This window comes from Hyperolius riggenbachi, chromosome 3 (assembly GCF_040937935.1).
Source record: "Hyperolius riggenbachi isolate aHypRig1 chromosome 3, aHypRig1.pri, whole genome shotgun sequence".
NCBI classification, from domain to species: Eukaryota; Metazoa; Chordata; class Amphibia; order Anura; family Hyperoliidae; genus Hyperolius; species Hyperolius riggenbachi.
Genome location: NC_090648.1, coordinates 263,462,815 through 263,478,920, shown reverse-complemented (window position 1 = coordinate 263,478,920; position 16,106 = coordinate 263,462,815). Strand labels below are relative to the sequence as shown.

General features: G+C 38.9%; 1 protein-coding gene across 2 annotated transcripts in view; it reads left to right on the top strand.

Moving 5' to 3' along the window:
- The window catches only part of COG5 (component of oligomeric golgi complex 5), a 497,428-nt gene that overhangs the window by 367,434 nt on the left and 113,888 nt on the right, over positions 1–16,106 (top strand). For both annotated transcript variants that reach the window (XM_068276282.1, XM_068276283.1), the window contains 3 exons: positions 2,373–2,577; positions 4,326–4,487; positions 14,444–14,543. In XM_068276282.1, coding sequence (XP_068132383.1) covers positions 2,373–2,577; positions 4,326–4,487; positions 14,444–14,543 — 467 coding nt within the window. The remainder of the gene's footprint in view (positions 1–2,372; positions 2,578–4,325; positions 4,488–14,443; positions 14,544–16,106) is intronic.

Here is a 16,106-nt window from a genome sequence, read left to right as displayed (position 1 = left end):
ACATAAGAGCTCATTTACTTGACCGACAAATGCAAATTTAAAACATTTGGCTGTAATTGAAGGCAGTTTCTTTACTGGAGGCCCAGTGAGTGGTACAAGAATGACAGCCTGCAGTGAATAATGATGCATGGTGTAGATTCCTTGCAGATGTAGGGCTGCATTTCTGTATGTTTAGTTGAGAACTGGGTCAAAATGAGTTGTCTTTTCCATGTTAAAAAAGGGCTGTTTAACACTGCTGATCATTCCATGACATTTGCCCTGTGATTGCTGATTGCCAGCGATCGGCAAATTGCTAATGCTGTTGCTCCTTATGGGAGCATTCACTGCTTATTGCCAAAAATATTGGGATGCCTGTTTTTACACACACTTGAACTTTAATGGCATTCCATTATTAATCCATAAGCTTTAAAAGGGAGTTGGCCCACCCTTTGCGGCTGTAAAAGATGCACCTCTTCTGAGAAGGCTTTCCACAAGGTATATATATATATATATATATATATATATATATATATATATATATATATATATATATATATATATTTAACCATTCTTCCAGGAATTCATTTGACACTGATGCAGGACAAAAAGACGTGGTTTGCAGTCTCTTATTTAATTCATCCCAAAGTTGTTTTGGCAGGTTGCGGTCAGGGCTTTGTGCAGACCAGTCAAGTTCCTCCACACAAAACTTACTCATCCATGCCTTTGTGGAAGATGACATTTTCCAAGATGTCTGGGTATGCTGAAGCATTCAGAGTTTCATTCAGTGGAGTTAAGGGGCTAAGCCCAACCTCTGAAGTATAACCACACACCACAATCTCCCCTTAACCAAACTTTACACTTGGTACTATGTAGTAGTTAGGTAAATTATGTTCTCCTGCTATCCAGCAAACCCAGACTTGTCCATCAAATTGCCAGGCAGAGAAGGTTGATTCTTCACTTCAGGGAACACCTCTCCACTGTTCTAGAGCTCAATCCAGTGTGCTGTCCACCACTGCATCTAGTGGTTTGCATCTCACTTGGTGGTGTAAAGCTTGGATGCAGCTTTTCGGCCATAGAAACTCATTCCATGAAGCTCTCTCTACACACTGTTCTTGAGCTAATAAGAGGACCCTATGAAGTTTGGATGTCAGTAGCTATTTAGAGGTCAGCAGCTTTGCATCACACTTGGTGATCCCCTCTGTGATTTTACATGGCCTACCACATCTTGGCTGAGTTGCTGCTGTTCTCAGAACAAAATGGACTAATGGCACCAGGTGACCTTGTATCATGGTACCACCCTGGACTTCACTGAGCTCATGAGAGCAACCCATTCCTTCAGAAATATTTGAAGAAACAAGCCTTCATACCTAGGTGTTTATTTGTATAAACCTGTGGCTATGGAAGTGATTGGAACCCCTGAATTCAATTTTTGAGAGGCGTGCCCCTGTATGTTTGGCAAAATAGAGAATTACTTCTACTGATCAACCAAAATGTTTAAACCACCTACTCAATATTGTGCAAAATAACTCTGATCTTTGAAGACATTGACTTACAAAATTTAGACAATGACTTGTGGTATTTAGCAACAAGATATTAATATCAGATTCTTTAAAGCCTGAGCTAAATGGGGGGAAAAAAAGCAATAAACTTCCCTGATATAATCAAGTAAGCCAGAATGATGTTTTTAAAATAAATAAATAAATAAAAACCTTTCTCATATATTACAGATGTTACATATACCAATATTCCACTTTTTACTTTTCAAATACAGAAAACCTACTCACCATCACTTGTACATTGTTCTTCTCCCTAATAACACATTCCACTCCAACATGCCTGTGTCGAATAGTCACCAGTTTGCCAATATATCAATAACATAAAGCAAAGTATGGCAATAGCGAATGGCATAGCATATTCATGTCACCCTTTTTCCTTCCATGCATGCTGTCTTCATGTAACTAACAAGGAGGATATTTGAGTTAGGTATACAGTTCCGGCTCAGAGGAGAAGAGGCAAAGGCCTTTTATTGGGAAAAAAAATACATCGAGAGTGCAGGTATTCTATGAGTCCTGTAAATTGTAAAGTGGGGCTTCTATGAATTGGAGTGAAAAAAAAAACAGATTGCACACAGCCGTATTCACCAGTTCTCCTTCCTGGACCACTTTTGGTTGGTATTAACCACTGTATATTGGGAACATGCCACTAGGCATGCAATTTTAGTGATGCTTTGATCCAGTTGCCTAACCATCACAATGTTGTCCTGCTCAGAACTGAATATAAAAACAAATACCCATCACGGCTTTCAACAAATGCTCAGGCTTATTTTTCAAGGACCAGTACCTTCTTTGTCCAATCATCACCACACCCAGTGTTGTGCTGTATTCTCTTTTCAGCATCCACATTCCTAAAACAGGCTTTTGAAGGGGAGTACCCAAAGCTGCTGAGGCTGTACAATGATTTGTGGAAACGTCTTCAACAGTATAGCCAGAATCTGCAAGGATCATTTGCAAGCAGTGGGAACTCTGATCTTGTTGCTGAGTTACAGCAAATTGAAGATGACACACAAGATGGTTTCATGCTAAAGAAACTAGACGATGAGTGAGTATGAATACATTTGCAATTCAGTCCAGTGTCATTTTATTCTGTCTGCATAGTTAAAAGTATTACTTAGACATCACTTTATTTAGAAACCTTACAGTGATTGCTAGGCACATTTTAATTTATAATAATTGCATTGAAAACTTATAAATGCATAAAGCATTTTAAAAGGAGGTGCAACCATAAACTTTTTGATTGGTGAAATCGGGAATGCAGATTATTGATCTCACACTTTGCAGATTAGCAGTTCCTTATAGATTTTTTTTTGCATCAACATCTGGTATCAACACCCTGCCTTTTATTAGTAGGTACAAAAATGTTTGGCCTAGCACTCAAAATGGAGACAAGCGTGCTATAGCTGATTAGAGCTCGTTGCCCATTGAGTTCAAAGCAGTAAAAAACAAGTATCAGCAGCACCGCTTAAGTGAAAAGTAGCTCTTTATTGAACATGCAATTAAAATGACATGGGTCTCCAGCCCATATCTGACATGTAATTTTAATTGTGAACTACTTTTCACTTAAGCGGTACTGCTGATACTTGTTTTTTATTAGTAGGTTTAAAGAGACACTGAAGCGGAAAAAAAAATATGGTATAGTGAATTGGTTGTGTACTATGAATAATTACTAGAAGATTAGCAGCAAAGAAAATACTCTCATATTTTTATTTTCAGGTATATAGTGTTTTTTCTAACATTGCATCATTCTATAATATGTGCAGATTACACAACACTCAGCATTCAAAATGATTCTTTCAGAGCAGTCTGTGAACTAATGACCTCTCCTCTGGCAGAGAAAAAGTAAATAGTTCAGGAAAAGTTGAGATAATAAAAGTCAGAAAACAGCCCTCTCCACGACTTTCAAAGTCGTAGAGCTTAATGGCTTTTTTGCATAGAGATAACAACTGGAGTTTCTGAACTCTTCCTGTACTGGAAACAATTAGACTGATGTATCTGATCTTAATGTTTTATTTCTTAGCTGTACTACACATACAAATCATAATATCATAATTTTTTTTTTCGCTTCAGTGTCTCTTTAAGATAGACTTTCTTTACAGAGCAACTTTACTGTGTATAACTTTATAAATAAAATTGCTTATTACAGTATGTATTTATACATTTTTAGTCAATATTTTCCCTTGGTAAAATCTTACCCAACCCCATTTTATATTCCTAAGTTTATCAGAGCTGCCGTTATCTTTACTGCTGGCAAGATTAATCACTTTGGAATGTTTTTATCCCCATCTGTGAAGTAAGCAGGAACATCACATGATTTCCCAGAGTTCTTTGAGGGGGCATTACATAATTGTCTAGACTAAACACTAGTGGAAGGGTGGGATTTACATACCAATATACAGATAGGTTTAAAAAGCGTTTCTAATACTAAAACCAGGATAATTAAGATTAAATGGGTATCCTAAATAATTGATGTTCTCCCATTTTGTTATTACAGTTCCTCTCTAACTGCACAGTGCACAATAAAAGTTAAATTTACTAGGATGATTCTTTATTCTGTGTGCAGCCAAGAGGTCACTGGAAATCTTGCTTAGGTTTCATTTACAAACCTGGTTGTAAATAATGGTGCAAGATGAATAAAATGTATTATGTAGAACTCTTGGGTAAATCTTTGTATCACATGATTAGAGATTGGTTTATTAGATGGCAGCAAAAGCATTTTAATGACTGGTGTTTGCAGTTTTTCTGTGATTAGTGAAATTATTAACTTTTATAATGCAATTTTTCTATCTTCAGTCCAGAAAAAACACTGAAAGATTCTCTGCAGCCCTATGAAGCAGCTTACCTGTCAAAGTCCTTGTCTCGGCTATTCGATCCCATCAACCTTGTCTTTCCGCAAGGAGGCCGAAACCCCCCTTCAGCTGATGAGCTTGACAGCATTATAAAAACTATTGCAAGGTAGATGATTTGCATGGATTTGTATTACTGCCTATAAAATAAAATCTAAAAATGCTAGGTGTTATTACACTTTTATTGAATATTTGAAAAGAAATACGGAACTGTTGACTTTATCTTTTCATCGCCTTTGCTGGTTGAGGCAGAAAGATGCCATTCAAACCAATGAAGAATGTGTTTACATGATGTAGGAGGAGTCAATGCAAGAATGAATGCGAAAATATGTTTACATGATGTAGAATGAGTTAGTCAATGCAGACTGAAAAGACATATCTGCTTATTATTTACCCTCATGAGAAATATCAACAGTATAAACATGGGGGATTGCTGTACTTGACAACGGTTTAGTGAGGTGCATAACACATATTCAAGTTACTTGTATTGCACCTCTTTTGTATTTTTTTTTTCAACATTGACTTTCTGTGTACTTATGGATTTCAATCTAGCTGCAGGATGGGACTGAAAATCAATGTTATGCTGATGCAGTGTTCTGTAGACTCTGCAACCAGTGGTTTGTATGTGCTGTCCCAAATCGTGGCATATTAGTTGTTACTGGTCACAATACCAGAGCATCTCACAAGAGTTTACAGTGTACTACCCATTGCGGGCAGTGAACTCCTTTTGTTGTATGTAACTACCAGGTCACAGCCCCTACACAGTAGGCAGGGAAAACAGATGATAATGCAATGAGGAGCTATTAGGGCACACCTGAGTATACAGGCTGAGGTCAGAACTGGCAGAGAACAAGGTTAGCCAAGGTCACAAGCTGAGGACAAGGTTAGCAGAGAACAGATATAGACAAGGCTATATAAAAGGCTAGGTTTAGCAGAGAAAGGGCATATTCAAGGTCACAGCTTGAGTAGCAGAACAGGAATGATTGAACAAATCAGGTCGTTCAGCAAAGCTAGATCAAGAGTTGTCAAACAGGCTGGGGACACAATGGGTATTATTGCTGCAAAATGGTACGCTCAGAGACACACCAAGCTTGACAGGTTAGTTAGCACTGGGTGCTGCCAGAGTAAAGCTTTTTATTAGTTGACATTTTGGTGTGTAAATTTGGGGATTGACAATTTGTTGTGTAAATTTTACTGCCATGCAAGTGCCATAACATTCACCAGAATTCTAACGTGCAGCTGCCCCACCCCTAACCACGGGAAACAGTATGAGTGAGCAGTTAGAAGGTTACATGGATCCTGGGAGGCAAGATGCAGAGGGGTGAAGGAAAGTATGACAGTAACGCCAATCAAATGAATTTTTGTACATTGTAAGGTGTTCATTGTTAAAGTGATTGTAAGTTACCTCTTGAAATCATAACCAACATTTCCAAAACCCAATTTTAAAATCGTACATAATCTTTATTGAATAACTCATTAAAAAAATCCTTTCGAATACTTCCATTTAAATATTGTATACTATAGCCCCTCCCACAAGACACTACAAGGTGCATTAAACTCTACTTGGTAAGATTGATGTTACCTTTACTTCCTAACGAATGGGAAGGTATCCAATATTTAAATGAAAATAATAAAAAAATATTTTTGTATGCCTAATTTAAGGGTTAACTCACCTGTTTTGCGGCCTCTCTCCGATGCGCTGCACACTGCTCTCCATGCTCCCGATACCATAAGGTGGAAGCGTCGGGAAGATAGGGAGCAGTCCATGAGAGACGGTAACTTAGGTGAGCTAATACCCTCTGCTCACTTTCATGTCTGGGCAGTTTCACTCTTCACTCATCCCTACTGATGAGCTTTTTTTCAGATTTGTCAAGTTTTATGAGTATCATCTTTGAAAGGCCCAGAGGGCTGAAAACCCCCACCTTTGGCAAGCACTCAATGCTAAGTATTGTTTCTCAGGAAACAAGGCGAGGGCTATATAGCCATGTTGCTAGCACTTGCCTGGCACTGGTTTCCATGTGCATTTTCAGTTACTTTCTTGTTACTGAGGAAGAGAATGCATGTGTGTGATGTGGGCCTCTGTGTGAAAGCATGCACATGGTGGCCTGCTTTTATTCCCCACAAATGTATATAGTGGCACAAGGGGAACAAGACAAGTGTTTCAAACTGGGTATTTAAACCCTTATTCCTCAGGGACCCAGTGCTGTGTTACCTGAGCAGCTTTTGGGGTGTACCTAGTTCCCCCATTACCCCGTCCCCCCAGATTGTACACCCCCACCCATCCTGGGCACCGAAGATGAGGAAGAGGCCCTTATCCATGGATTGGACAAGGGCTCCGGGGAGAGTGGGGGAGGCCACCCCTTTCTTCTAGAGCCCTCCCATACCATGGATCATGTGGGCTGGTATAGCTCAGGCTGCAGAGCCTCACGTGGTCCTGGCTCCGCATTTTGGCTAAAAGAAGCTTGGGAGCGGGAACCCCACCTCATTTGTTTCGCAAACGGTCCACGGTTGTCCATCAATACTCATCATATGCCAAGTTCTAATCTTTAAAGCCCTAGTTCAACCTTCCTTTTTTTTTAATTCTTGTGATGGTTAGTTTACATTATTTAGCAATGCACGGGATATTTTGTGCGTTGCCATTGCATATCTATACGTTCTGCAGCACCTGGAGGGCTGAGTTCTGTAGCTTCCATTTCCTTTAAAGATGATGGTGCAGCTTTGCTGTAGAGAAAGCTGTCTACATTCATCTCCACCCCATCATCACCCACCCATGAAATAAAGAGGAATTGGAGGGAGCAACAGTAGCCCCTCCTGACGAGCACAAATCACCTGACCACGCTCTTTCTCTCCCTTTACTGAGAGATTGTTTTTGTAGCCAGGACTAGAGCTCAGTTTTATAATTATTAGAATCATCTGAGATGCAGTGATAGCCACAAAGAGTTAATATATTTTAGCAGTATAGGAAGGAAGTGGAAAGCGATGTATTCCATATTGAAAACCTACTCTGCTAAAAAATGGATCAGAAATGGGAGAATCTGCATTCAGTGTGTTTGCAGCCTCTGTGTTTCTATGTTGAGGCAGAGAAGTTAACTAGTAAGGTCCCTCATCAAAACATTTTAATCATGTGGATTGCAAAAGCTCCACTTATTTGACATGCCAACTGAACAAACGGTCCAGTGTTACACTCAACAACGTTAGATGTAATGGCAAAGTAAATGACTGAATTTAAAAAATGGTCTGATGAGTGTTTTACAAGCAGAGTTTTATTTACTAATGGATTTTATGTTACTATTTTGATCTAGAGAATTGATCTTCCCCAGGAGGCAAAATTGTCCTTAGCTGCTAAGTGTGTTTGGGGGTTGGGGGGAGTTTCTACCTCCTGGACCAAAACTGCAGTGCTTTGTTAGAGGATGAACTTGATGGATACAAGTCTTTTTTTAGCTTAGTTAAGTATGCATGAAGCTCAGCCTACGAGTTATTGTGGCTGTCGCATATTATAGATTTTGTAATTGCTGTAACAGTTTTAAAGTGGAACTATAGTCACTGCATATACTGTGTCTGAAGTGGATGCTCTGCTCTCGCTATCACATAAAAAACTATAACACCAAGGAAATATTTATTTTTGAGCTAAAAGTCGTATTTTTGTATTTCCTGAGCAGGGTCAAATCAAAATCAGAATCAATTTTATTTCGACTAGTAAGTTTGCACCTACAAGGAATTTGACTTGGCAATTGCTTAACAAACGATTGTGTCTACAGGAAGCTACCAACTCAGACACATGAAGTGAGAGAAATCCAGTACTAGCAAATAGCGAAGTTCTTTCCAGATTGCATCTGATGCTTTGTAGCCTAAAATACATTTGTACTTCTATATTTTTTTTCTGCTACATGGTTTGCAGGATATTAATTTCAGGTGTGTATATATATGGCAGCTTTAGTTCTTGTGTTAAAGTATAATCAAGGCGACATGATGATAAACCTGTATTTACAGTGCAAAACATATTAGTAACTAGCCTGCTTATCTTTTTTTCTTTTTTCTTCTTCTTTTTTTTTGCTGCCTGAAAGTGAATTTTCAGGCATGCAAGTGACAGCTTATGTATTGTTGATACCTTGTCGGGAATATAGTGAACCTCACGGATTAGAAAATAAAAGTACTTGTGCACTAATAACTGTTGTACTATCCTGGTGCGGTTTTGGACAAAGTGGTACTGACTAGTAGGGATATTTTTGAGCATCCGTATAAAAATGTTAGGATATGAAATATCAGCACAAGAGTATAGGAGTAAGTTTTTGTTGGTGATATGTTTTTGCTAGGCTAAATTTTACTGCAAATCATTACTGTATTTTTCAGACTATAAGACTCCTTTATTCCCCTCCAAAAGTAGGGAAAAAATGTCACTGCATCTTATGGTCTGAATACAGTCCCCAACTTACGAATGGCCCCGACCTGTAATGTCAAGGACTTCCTGTACTGTGCTCCCCTGTGCAAAATATTAGTGGCACCAGCTCTGTGGGCACTCGCAGCGACGTCTTATCTCCCTCATGGCTTCCTCTAGCATTGGCTTCTCCTTATCATGTCAATGCATGCAACCAACACTAGGGGGAGCTGAGAGGAACAGAAGGTGTTGCTGATCGCTGCAGGTGCCCACAGAGTAGCTGAGCTACCTCTTCTGCCTGCAAAATACTCTGCATGGGAGGAGCACAGAAGGATACGGGCATGGAGGAGGACATAAGGATGGACACAGCAGATAATGCATTGGATGTTCCATGACATTATACATTGCCAATTAGGTATAGTATGAACCCACCCTTACTCTTTCTGCTAAGGGGCCTGGGGCAATTGTCTACTTTGTACCCTTAAATACTGGGCCGATTGGCATCAAGTCCTGGGGCTGCAGTTTCCCAGGGAACGGCCGCGCGCATGCGCAATTGTTCCCTGCCACTTCACGGAACCGAGTTCTGCGATTAGGCGGCTTGTAAACGAAAGGGGAAAGAAATCCCCCTCGGATTGACCAGGGAGCGCAGCCCTCTCATAGGCTGATTTCTATGAAAGGCGGAACAGGACGGATCGCCGTCCTGTTCCAAATCAGATACCAGAGGGAGGGAGGGAGAGAGAGCCTCGTAGAGGCTGAAGGAAAAAAAAAAAACAAAAAAACAAAGTGCTGCAGCGATCGGACCCCTCCGGCGGCATGTCCCCTTAGGGACAAAAAAATGATGCGAGTCCGATCGCTGGGCTCCCAAGCTGGGCTGTGCAGTAAGCTGAAAAGCCTGCACTGCCCAGCACAACAAAAAAATGGCCTGGTGTTTAGGGGGTGTTAGTACTGTGGGCGTCAAGTGGTTAAAAGGGGAACTATGGCTAAATTATTCCTTATAATACCATTTCATATAAAATATGAAACTGACTTTTATTCTGCTACAATACAAGTCTCAAACATTGCTATACTTGCACATTTTTTTATATGAAATGGTATTATAAGGTATAATTTAGCCATAGTGCCCCTTTAAATGCATCACAGTTTAAAGGCCCTGCTGACCAGCACCAGCTATAAATAGACTAGCTATGCAACAAATGTCTGAATTAGTGATGAGAGAATTATTCATTATTTTTCATCCTGCAACTGTACTACTAATCCCAGGCCGGTAAAATACTACTTACTAAATCTAAAATGAAGGCAAGATGGATTAGGTACTTCTGCAGAGCTGTATGAGCTAGAAACTGTAAACTGCAAAAAATTTCATAAATCCATAATTTTCACTGTTTAACGCACTGATGTAAACCTGACAATCACTGGATGACACTAGATAACCGTAATAGACTGTGCCATAATGCATATGTTATCGATACACATATTTTTCAGCATATTATTGAAATAACTTTTTTCAATTCAGTCTGCAGTGTGCTGTTTTTCTTGATGGGTCCAAATCTACTGTTGAAAAATATATGCTTAAATGCATCTATGCAAAAAAGGTGGGAAGAAAAATGGGCAAGAAATAGCGATAATAGAATCTCGGTAATGTTACCAATATTCTATTATCCGCTACAGTAGAATATTGGTAGTTTTACTGATATTTATCCTCTATAGAGTATATTCGTAATTTTACTGATATTCTATTTTGCCTCTCTGTACCCTAACTTTCACAGAAACCCTCCCCTGTGAAGGCGTAACAAGAGCACATCACTACCTATGCCTAACAAGTACCTTTTTGTCTTATGCCTAAGACGTTTTCCCCTGCTGTTTTACTATATCCCCTCCACACCCAGAAGCATTTTATCATGTATTTTTATCTGTCATATTCATATGCTAGACCTAGACCTAAATGAAGATCCTGAAGACTGCAATCAATAGCAGGGGCTAGGAGGTAGAACAGAATTCTGGGGGGAACTAAAACTTCATATTTTATATTGAAAGTATTTTCTGAGAACAGAAGGAATGAGCAGATGAGGAAACCCTTGTTCTTTGTGAGGACAACCCAGTTTCCTGGTAACACTTTCACTGCTGAAGGTCATCAGCAACTGATACCTGGAGGGCATGTGGATACATGTTCAAAGTCACTTTGGGATAGGGAATGAGAACATCAGCTTGTGTGATTCACTTGCCAAGGCTGGAATTCTAATGGGAGTCAACCAACATTGTGCTTTGAGCATGAAAAATAATTTTCTTAAGAGGAATGACAAAGAAGTTTGTACCCCATGATGGTCTGAAGTACTGTGTGTAGGGTGTTGCATTCACACAAGAATAGTTCTATAGAACACCCAGCTGCACCCTTGAAAGAAAGATTGTGTCAGTGGTAATCATGCATTTAAAGCGGATCCGAGATGAAAAACTAACTATAACAAGTAACTTGTCTATATATCTTATGTACAGTTTAGATGGTTTAAACAGCAAATCTGTCTGCATACTGCTTTAATAGAATATGACTATTTCTTTCTGTGATACAATTACAGCAGCCATGTTGTTTGTAAACATTACGCAGAGGCAGGCTTATCTGCACCATCAGCACTCAGACTGTGAAAAAAACCTAATCCTCCTCCCTCCTCCCCTCTGCCTTTGAAATCTCTGGCTAGTAATACCTCCCCCTCCTCCTGCCCAGACTGAGCTCCCATGAGCCCTTGCTACTGCCAAGGCTCTCTGAAAACTGTGGGTGGGGCTTGTTTAGTTTATAGGGAATTAAAGTATTAAAACAAAAACAAAAAAGTATTTGGCTTGAGGAATGCCCTATAAACTATAGGAAAGGAACACAATTATGCAATGAGTAAAAGTTCATCTCAAATCCACTTTAAGGGGAGACTGGAGGGGGCCAGATAAGTCAATTATTTATTTTAAAACTAGACCATGAAAGACAGTTTCATGCAGGCCTGAGTTACCACCTTCAGGTCCTTTACTGGCTTAACTTACAGAAGCCTGGTACACACATCAAAGTTTCATTGGATATTAAAATGGTCTGTGTTTTCTTAAATTTGATATTATTCTATAATGTACAAAAAACTCCTCAAACTGAGTTTGGGTTTTAATTTGTGAGAACCAAATAGCATCTGTGCCCTTATTAAGCATTTTGTATTTCATATGAATTTACAGTACTAAGATATTCTACAATAGGGGGATGAAATTCTTAAGGAAACTCTTTTTTAGTAGTTTTTTTCCCTTTTTTTTTTTGCAGTCAAGCAGTATGAACTGAAATGAATATTCACTTTCAGCAGTTTAAAATAAAAACATCACTGAGACAGCCTTGTGCAGAGTGTAATTATAAATTAAAAATAGAATATCTGGCAATTAAGTTGCATGTACTCTAGTGCTGCAAGCCATCTTTTTGTACTTCTGTTACTACCATATTGGATGGCCTTGGATAGACTTTGATTACTTCCTGCTTTCATTCTGTTTTCTGTTCGTCTCTCTGCATAACGTTTTGTACTATTTCTGCCTTATCCACTTTTACCTCCCTTTACCCATCACATCTACAAGTCTTTCCATGTATGGTATGTTCTCATGCTTTCTTTCAGTAAACAACACACTGTTGATTGAGCTTATTGATTAAAGCATACCTGAAGTGATAGGAATATGGAGGCTGGCATGTTTATTTTCCTTTTAAAAAATACAAAATTGCCACGCTGTCCCGTTAATGTAAATTGTGTGCTTCTAATAGTTTTAGCCATAGACCCTGGATAAGCTTGCAGAGCAGCTGTTTCTCACTGAAGTCTGGCTGGATTAGCTGCATGCTTGCTTCAGGGGTGGGATTTAGGGCTGGTGCACTCTAAAAGAGCTTTTTAAGCCTTAGTGATTTCAAAAAGCACATTCACATTGCTCCAGTGTGAACTCTCACATAGGATAGCATTAGCAAGAGCTTTTAAAATCACAAAGCATTCAGAAAAGCTCTTGTAGTGCGCACCAGCCCTTAGACATTACTAATGCCAGAAGGACAGAAGGATAAGCAAGACCGACCGGCAACTGGAATTTTTTGAAAGGAAATAAATATGGCAGCCACCATATGCTTCTCACTTTAGGTGTACTTTAAAGTAAAGCCATGAGATTTAGAAGTGCCCCTATGGGGTACTCACCTCAGGAGAGAAAAGACTCTGGATCCTAACGAGGCTTCCCCGTCCTCCTACACAGTCTAGTTCCAGCGCTGGGACTCCTGAAAAGTGGCCTATCTGCCCTAGCTCTATATTGCTAGGCTCTGGTATAAATAGCTGAGTCTGCAATCCTGTCTGTGCTACTGCACAGGTGCAGATGGCTCGCACCTATGCAGTAGCGTGGACCCGGCCCTGCTAACTCTGAAGAAAGCCGAGTGAAACGGAGCTAGTGTGCATGTGTGGGAGCAGTCAAATGCCAACAAGCTGACATCTGGGGGTCCCAGTGCTTGAGGACGGGGGAAGCCTTTTAGGGTCCAAAGCTCCCCCTCCCAAAGTGAGTATCCCATAGGGGCACTTTTTTCACTACAGGTTCCCTTTAACGTGTGTGGTCTTGTGGTCTCACCCCAGAATGTACTTTTGGAGCAGTTTAGTTACAGATTTAACTTGGATTACTTCACAGACAGCAACTGGACGATGCTTTTGTATTGCGGATTCCTGCTTTCCTTTTCAGAAGAGCCTTTCAAAGAAAGTGAAATACTTCATAATTTTACTGTAAGGATGGGAAAAGCTCTGAAATTACAGAAATGCTGATCCAAATAAATGTTCTTTTAAATACAGCTATTCTGTTTCTTTACAACCTTTGCCAGCATGCGCAACACCATTTGACCAAAAAAGCAAGTTTTGCTCCCAGATCTGCTGGTATTACACAACTAGCCTCCTGTTTTAAAGGATTTAGTCTATCTTCCAGACAGCTGTTTAGGGGTGTTTTAGCTTTCACCAGTGCAAGGAATGGGTTTGTATGTCTCTGTTATTTGTGGCTTGTGGGAGTAGCATAGTACCCAGTTAATATGAATCCTAACCACCAGAAATGTTTTTAATGTGCCTAAAGCAACCTAAAAGTCATCTACTGTTTGTACTTCAAAGCTTAGTACTGCCTTCTTAAAACCCAATATTATTGGCATACTGTCACTTTTAGCAAATACCCAACAAGCAAGACCATATTTTTGTTCTTAGATTGTGGATAGAGCCATTCAAACCCTTCTGTTATACTCTTACAAGCCAGATATGTATGCAGAACCAGTGCTTTATACCACACCTTTATTACTACTCATGAATACTCCTATTTAATCCACATTGCAGACAGCGGTTTCAAGTTGTTTTTCAGTGCAGTGCATGGTGTAGATTTCTATGATTCTGTGGATAGGGCTTTGGTGAGTAGTAATACCCAAGTTTATCATTTAGAATTTGATGTAAAGCTATGACAGAAACTCTAGTTCATGATCTTCAGCATTATCATCTGGTTTCCTAGTCTAGTTAAGGTAATGAACTTTTATCTTTGTAGTCAGGATTGTTGATTGATGGTCAATTTTGACAAAAAAAAGCCTTTGTAAAAATGTGTTTGAGTAAATATTTACCAGTATTCTAGTTTTTTTGTTTTTTTTTAATCAATAAACCTAAATTATTTATCAATCTCTTAAAATAATTTGTTGTTTACAGTGAAATGAACGTGGCCATCGTGGATCCACACCTCTGTGTTGCTGTGTCTAAAAATGTGGCCAAGACCATACAGCTTTTTGGCGTGAAATCAGAACAGCTTGTAAGTGTCCTAACACCCTTAACATCCTAGACTGACATGTTGATAAAAGTAAAGCTAGCCATAAGAAGACATGTCATTTCTTTCATATGCTGAACAACACATTATTTGGCTTTTCCTGTTTTTTACCATACGAGAAAATGGAGGAAGATTAGCGAATCCTATGTTCATTGTACTTATGTTGAAAATCAAAGCTAGCCATAGGAAGACACATGTTGGTTCTGTTATATGCAGAACACCACTTTATTTGGCTTTTACCACATGAGAAAAAGTAGGAAAAAGTAGCAGATCCTATATTAGCTGTAGATATGTTGAACAGCGTATAGCTCCCTGAAAGATGTCTGCATTGACTAGAGATAGTCAGTGAGATGATAATTTTTCCAGCTTGCCTGCAAATGTAAAGCAAATTGTATGCAGCCAGGAATTGAGTCAGCCCAGGGCTGTAGAAAGTTCATTTGCTTTCCCCAGCTCCATGTAGCTTTTTAAGTTGCACTAAATTTGCATGCAAATTGGAAAAATTGTCATCTCTTAGAACATGACTAATCCTGAGTATTTTGCGTTCTCATTGTTACTAAGGCAGATCAATGAGATGCAAAAATTCTCTTTGCAGTCAAACTTCATGTTAATGTTATGCAGCTTTAACTTGGACCAATAAAAATTTACAGGAAATTATAATTGGTCCAATGTCAAGCAGCATATAATTTACATGCACTGCAAGGAGAAATCATTTGCATCTCTATGATCATTTCTAATTGGCGTACACTTAAACACCTGAAAGTTATACTTTCCTTTATGCCTTTTTCTCTTTATTAATTGATCGACACACCTCAAGTGTTAAAAGGGAAAAATCACTTTTAATAGTCCTTAATGAAAAAAATAATAGCATATGGACCCAGCTACCTATGTACAGTACCATAGGTAGCTGGGCCCATATGCTATTATTTTTTTCTTTTAAATTTTCTCCTAGGTGATATTTTTAAACTTGTCGATAAAATGCATTTTAGGAAATAAGCAAAATAAATTTGATAGTATTTTTTTTTTATTTTTTTATTTTTATTGAGAGTTTTACATTTTTTAACCATAAAAAGAAAATTACAAAATTTGACCATGTGGATAAAATTCACACAAGAAAACAACCGGCTACAAATGATTAATAGCATAAACTAACATGGCAGTTAGGAGCTGTCAAACAAAAGAACGACTTTGTGTTAATAGCATAGAATAAGACAAAAAGGGTCAAAATAAAAGAACTGTAGTGCTGCAGGTACCAAAAACCAGGGCAAGAACTATAGGGGTAAATCTTTACAAGCACTGTGGAGTGCTGCCCGTGTGGACCATGGATACATTTTCACCTACTTTCTGTTACTTGTTCAGTTGAAAAGTTCTGGATAGTTATTTTAAATAGTAGATGAAAAATTATCTCCTAGGAGAAAACTTGAGAGAAAAAGTTAATTGCAAATGGACCTCATGTTTTAAATTGATGCAGTGATCTGTCCCTGAAGCAACACCATATGGTCTTACTTGTATGTCCTGAGGAAGGGTTACTGGTGTAACCTGAACCATCGG